General features: G+C 43.4%; 1 protein-coding gene across 1 annotated transcript; it reads right to left on the bottom strand.

Moving 5' to 3' along the window:
- Positions 1–1,539: 1,539 nt before the first annotated feature.
- LSM11 (LSM11, U7 small nuclear RNA associated) lies at positions 1,540–4,403 on the bottom strand (the record flags this gene model as incomplete). The annotated part of the gene is made up of 3 exons (XM_009071507.1): positions 1,540–1,944; positions 3,465–3,548; positions 4,264–4,403. Coding segments are annotated over 3 exons (629 nt in total), but the record flags the coding sequence as incomplete, so codon positions are not given.
- Between the last annotated feature and the right edge of the window lie 2,419 nt (positions 4,404–6,822).

Genomic DNA, 6,822 nt, shown 5'->3' with positions numbered 1-6,822 from the left:
GCTCAGTGGCTGAGCTCATCAGCCATCCAAGCCCCATGTCATGTGAAATGCTGACATAAGTCTCAGGCTCCCCCAGAGGCAAACAGCTGCTTTGTGTGTCTGGGAACTCCTGCTAAACGATTTCTGTGATGCACCCAAGCACCAGACAAAGCTCTAACCACAAGCAAGCAGAATGCTGCATGTGCAGCAACAGAAATATATCACCCACAGCACAGTCACTTGGTTCAAGAACTTGTGACCTCTATATGCAATACAAGACCTGCTATAAAGCAATTCCCCAAGTTCACCTTAAACACACAGAACTGCTGCAAAGCACAAGGTAGCTGAGATGAATGCAGGAATAGCAGTATGAAATCTAGTGTCCTATGACAACCAAGGGAACAGACTACATAATGCACCAGCTTCATGTACCCTCAAACTTCTGCACGTAGGTCTCTTGGAAAGCAGTTTAGACCTGCAGAACCCTGGCCTGATCCACAAAAAACACTGATGAGTTTGAAGCTTCAAAACATATTCAGGCACACCTCCAAAGCTCAGTTCAACTGGAATTAGATGATGCATAGGAAAGACCCATGAAGAATTCTGCTCCATGAAAACTGCTGGAGATCCAGCAGCTCTAGTTTCAATAGAGGGAGCTTGGAAGGTGCTTAGATACAGTACAAGTGTGCTCAGCACAAACACATCTGAAGAAAACCTTACATCTTTGCCAGCTTCACTGTTACACCAAGTAGCAAATGGGTGAAATATAAAAGTACAATATTCCATCTGCATCCACAGCAGTCACAGATAAACTCCAACTATGGAGGTCCCTGAATCAGCTACATCAGCTGCTTGCTGGTGACACAGGGTCAAAGCACAGCATTACAAAGAGAAGCTTTGATATGGAAAAACAAATGACAGTCCTGCCATCACTCACATTACAGGAGCAGTTCTCAATTAAGAGGTTTTCTGTCACACTGGGCATTACAGAGCTACCTATGACAGAGGCCAGTAGCCATCAGTAGTATGTCACTCCACCTTTTGATAAGCTATTTCAAAATGACTGTCAGAATTACATCTGGAAAAGAGCACATGCATGGAACAGCAGCAGATAAGCTGCTGGTGTCATCAGCAATCTCCTCTTGAGATTACTCAGAACATGCAAAAGAGCATTTCTGATTCATTTCAGGTGGAGATCTTATCAGAAGCTCTTTGAATGTGTGCCACAAGTAGCTCCTATAACAGAGTACATAAAAATTCTCTTCCAACCTTCTCCATTTAGCTCCTTTTTAAGGAACAGTGGGATCTGTGCTTACCTCCCTCACATCACAGAAACAACTGTGCTGCTGACCTTGTCCTGAGACCCCAAGAGGGATCTAAAGGAGGCTGCTTTGGCATCAAGCTCAGGATGCTCTACTTACAATCATTTCCCCTGCCTTGTTAAGGCAATGGGAAACCAGCCACGGTACCATCACACTCAATGACAATGCTAAATAGCAATGGGAGCTGCAGCAGCAAGTCATGCTATCAAACAAATACACTGACAAAGGCTCAGCCAAGTCAATGTGCTAAATGGACAAGCAAAACATTCTCTCCTCGAATGAAAATCTGGTTTATGTGACGTGTGAACACCTGCTGATAATCCACTTTGGGTCGCCGTTTTTTCCGTGATTGGCTTCTTGCCCGGGTCCCACTAGCACTGGCACCCTCAGTGTGGGCAGTCCTGCTGCCCACATCAGCTTCACCTCTGGCAGCCAGATGCAAACTGTCACCTGGTGTCTTCTTTTCTCCAGCTCTGCCCGAGTGTTTCTGCCTCTCACGCTCCTCTTCTGCTCTCCCTCGTGCTGACCCAGCTTTCAGCCCCAGCGTCCCAGAGTCATTTGGCAGGGCCAGCTCCTCTGAGGCAGCCTTTGAGTCAGCTCCCTTCTTTCCCGAGGACTCCTGCAGCTTGAGCCTGTCAAACAGCTGTAAAAGAACATTTGTGTCTATGACCACAACTGTAAAACAAAAGAGGTCACTTGTTCTCCGGTTTGACGTGGTATTTGCATATATGATCCCAAATCAGAGCTCACAAGACACAATTAGTGATGAATCTTCACCAGCAATAAAGACGATGAATCCTTACTGAGGTCAAATAGTGACACAAGGCGAAAGGATCTTTTGCATGCTCACGAGTGTCTCTATGTGAGCACCAAGGAATTTAGTTTGGGGAGCAATACTGCTGTGTTAGCATTTCACTTTGGTCAGGAGCAAGAGAGAGATACTAAGTTGCTCCATTAGCTCACTTTTCCCAATGTCCTTGTAATGTTGTCAGACACTTTTAGAGAGATTTACATCCCTGTGTCATGCATCCCTAAGTAAGGGGCCTCCATTAGCAAAGGGTGTACACTGAAAAAATTATGGAGCTTTTGTGTTCCCCAAAACAAACTCAAAGATGCCGTGTGGGCATTCTGAGGGGTGAGCAGACCACAAACAATAGAAAAATAATAAAAGCTACAGCAGCAGATCCAAAGAACTGTATAAACTCATTAATCTAAGAATACATGGTGCTGAAACTGGAAAAGAAACTGCTTTTACTCTGGCAGCAGACAAGATTTTATGAAAGACTGACACATGAGAGGGAGTCTTGGTTAGCCTGTCTATTCCCAGCAACAGGATGGAAAGCCAATCCCTGTGAGAGTGGGCTGAAGGAACAATGACAACTTGATTATTTTTAACTGGTCTTTAAAAAAGGAAGGGTGGGATGTATCAGAAAACAGATTTAAATGGCAGGAATTTGAAAGCAAGCTCCTCACAATGAAACTGTTTCAATGTTTTTGAGATGCTTCTCTGATGTTCAAAAGGCCCAGAGCTATGGCATTCAACGGGCACAGCCCTGTCACATTTTTTTCCCCCTTCATTGTTCAGAAGTTCATCTATCATCTCTTCAGCTCTCAGCTTGGTAAACAACTTCATTTGCAGCTGGATCCTAGAGAGTTTTGAGCAACATGCACAATCTTGGGTTTCACAGTACCCAGGCTAGAAGCTCCAGTGACCCAACAGCAGTGCAGTTTAGCTGGCTGCACACACTGACTGTGGCTCCATGCATCAGTACCAAAGTGATGCTCTGCCACATCCCCTGCCAGGACAAACGTGGACCTGACCAGTCACATGTGCAAAAAAACCCCACACAGAACAGATAAATCAAAAACCACAGAGTGAGCTTAGCATACTGCACTGAGCAGTGGCAGTAACTGTGATCTGATAATAAGGACAATGAAGTAGAACTTCGGTAACACTGAACCATGGCCAAAGTATTTTCAAAAAGGTCAGGAAACATTTTGGTTGGGTTTTAATCCCTCAGTTTAAGTCATTTTAGAGTCATCTGTAATAACAGGAGGTAAGATCTTTCAAGTATAGATATAGTTTTCCAATCAATCAGTGCTCCCTTTTTACTACTTTGAAAAAGGAGATTCTAAATAAAAAAACTGGAGATGGTCACCTACTCGGGTCAAGGTGAGCTGAGGTTCTGCATAGAAAGCTTTGCCCATTACTGGTTTCCTGTAAGTCTCATCCACATCTGTCAGGGCCTAGAAGAAGATAAAAGAAAGGTCAAAATTAAAAGAAAACATGAAGCAGCTTTGGCCCAGCTTTGTGTCAAAGCATTATGAAATTATGTTCTGAGAGAAAACCCATCCTAGGAACAAGCTGTGCTTTGGAGCTGGTTTGCTAATCATCTAAATTGTACTGATGTATAAAAGCAGCATCAAAGCCTCGTGTCCTTTCTGCATTACTTGCAAAACCTGTGAGCTTTGCCTGCAAAATCCTCTCCCCTTCCCTCCATTTCTAAACTTTTCACAGCTCCAAGCTCACAAATACTTAATAGCTGCTTTTAAATCCACTGTCTTTAAGATCTTCATGAGGTAGAACACAGGGAAAAGCTTTTGTCACTGACAGCCCAGTGATGTTAGTGAAAGAAAACATAAACACCTACCACTATAAATTAATTCGGTTTTGCAGAGAAAGCTTTAGAAGCTTCTGATATTCCACCTTCCTGGGTTTGTACACAAAACCTCTGAAGGTACTGGGAACTCTTCCAAGCTTTTGTCTCACCTAAAACCTCTCTAAGATGGCTGGACACCTCCCAGAGGTACCACTTACATCTGAAACCCAGCACCCAGTGCCAATTAGTTTGTGAGCCACAATGCCACATTAATCTTCTCCAAACATTCTTTGCTTAAACCTGTTGCAAATTTCAAGTTTTCAACACGGCAGTTATAAATCAAGAGCTGGAACAATAATTACCATATTCCAGAATTTGTCAAATGCAACCAAAAATCCTGTGCAGACTCCTCGAAGCCCTTTGAACGTGCGGATGTGAACGTTAATTTTGACGCCATCTCGGACACAGCGATGAAGTTCCCCCAGTGGGCTGCCTTCATGGACTGAAACACAGAACATCACCAGTCTTCAACAAAATATATAGAATCATAGAACAGAATCACAGACTGGCTTGGCTTGGAAGGGATTTTAAAGACCACCTAGTTCTGATCCCCTGTCACGGGCAGGGACACCTTTCATAAGTCCAGGTTGCTCAGAGTTCAGTCCAACTTGGGCCTTGAACACTGCCAGGGATGGGGCACACACACCCCCTCTGGGCAACCTGTGCCAGTGTCTCACCACCCTCACAGCCAAGAATTTCTTCCTAACATCTAATCTAAATCTACTCTCTCTCAGTCTGAAGCCATTCCCCGTTGTTCTGTCACTACGTGCCCTTGTAGAAAGTCTCTCTCCTACAAATACATGAAAGATGTAGAAATCTACTCTAAGTATGGCAAACCTTAGCACAACACTTGTCTTCACAGCAGAAGAAATGAGAAGCCTCAGAGCATTGTAACACACTGTGATTGTGATTACTGGACCACCAAAACTCTTCTTACAGTGGGGACAGCCAAGACTTCAGAAAATATGAAGGTTTTGCTTTACATAACCTGCAGCCAAATTAGCCTTAGCTGAAAATCTTCTTGCTACATTTCAAAAACATGCCAAGGAATGCTAATCATAAATAAAAGGGAATAGAAAGCTCATGGGGGCAGAACAGCTCATGTCCCAGAAAAGACAAATGCCTTGCTAAGGTTACCTCAGATTAGTTACTATCTGTGAATGAAGTATTGTACCAGATGTGTTCCTGTTCTCTACAAGGAGATTTCTGAAACAATGAACGACTCAAAATCCTTCAACTAACTAAACTGGACCAGTTTAAATTGATGAAAATGCATTGTTTCAGTTAAAATTTCAGCAGCCAAATGAACATCCTTCAAAGATGTACAAGTCTTTGGCAAAGAAACAAACTGTCTCTGGGAAGCAGCCAGAAATGAAACCATGCTAAACCACAGGCCAACTATGCCTTTAGCCAGGGCAAAACTGAAGGAATTCTGCACAACACACAGCTCACCTGGCACACACAAGCCTTATCTGCACACTACAAACCTGTGGCAGTATAAGGTGTCTAAAGGGGTAGATATTATTTACTTTGCCCCTTCCACCCACAGCACTCCAGTGATAAATCCCAGACACCCATTTGCTTGTGCAAACACAGCCCCAGGATTGCTATACAATTCCTGCTAAGAGTCAGGGAATTTCACTCAGTTCTTCCTATTAATAAAAGATGTGAGCCAGAGATGATCTCTCACCTTGTGCTTCAGGGACTCTGTATCCAAGGTTTGATTTGCACACTAGAAAATGCTTCCTGCGAGTGCAAATCACAGTGGACCTGCAGGATTGGGCTGCAGGGTAATTCTCAGCCACAGCAGGGAAATCTAATGCTGTTTCCTCTGAATTAACCTAATCACATTTATTTTTTGAGATCCATTGTTTTCTTGCCAGCCCTCTCCAGCTCAATAGCTGGAGAAAATTGGTTTCACACAGAGCATAAGCTGTTTCAGTACCTCCCAGCCTTGCTTATGGGGGTCTGTGAGTCTCTGTGCTTCCTTCAGCTGAAGCAATGACAAACTTATGCTCTGGATCACGGGTCCATCACAGGAACCACAGATGACACCATCAGATTAATGCTTTTAATCAGATAATGCTATTTTTTCTAACCAACACTAGGACTTTACATCATCATTTCACATAGGAACTTCATCTACAACTTCTTACAAAATCCAAATACAATCCTCATTTCCAGCTATGGCTGTGCCTGTCACACCCTGAAAAACACTATACAGCTCTACTAAATCTCAACTCTGCCCATTTTTCCTTGCTGTGGGAGGTTCTGGTTTCTCCACGGCAAACCTCTAGCAGTTTCACCTGATCAAAAGGGCAGAACACATCATCCAAAGACCTTTCAACAATCTGACATCTCGGGGAAAATAAAACCAGCAACACAAGGAATTTATTTTTGGAACACACCTCTCTTCTGCAAGCACCAGGTGCTGTAATGACCAGACTCTGCACACAGCTAGATCTGCCTGTGCATTCTGATGCTGTTAAGTACCAGCATGAGTAATTTTTCAATACAGAGGGTAAAAGTTACCTAGTTGATTCTGTACGCAAAATCCAATCCCTAGTTGTATAAAATAAGCACATGCTTAATACCAAGATTCTGAGGAATGAATAAAAAACTACTGTAAGCCAGAGGGCAAGTACCCCAAGAGGGAGAAGATAAAGATCCCAAATCTGGTTAAGTTCAAGTCCCTGCCCTCAGGGCAGACTGCATTAAGAGGCAAGATTAAAAAAAAGCCACAAGAGCAAAGCAAGTTGCAACAGCTGAAATAACTCAGAACACCATCAAACACCTTTCTACCTGCCCTGTATGTCAGTTCTCTGCCCCTCGGTAAAGGCAGAGTAATAATAAAGAGCTTC

This window comes from Acanthisitta chloris, unplaced genomic scaffold (assembly GCF_000695815.1).
Source record: "Acanthisitta chloris isolate BGI_N310 unplaced genomic scaffold, ASM69581v1 scaffold33413, whole genome shotgun sequence".
NCBI classification, from domain to species: domain Eukaryota; kingdom Metazoa; phylum Chordata; class Aves; order Passeriformes; family Acanthisittidae; genus Acanthisitta; species Acanthisitta chloris.
Note: the sequence above shows the minus strand (reverse complement) of the source record. Positions and strands in the feature narration are given on the sequence as shown.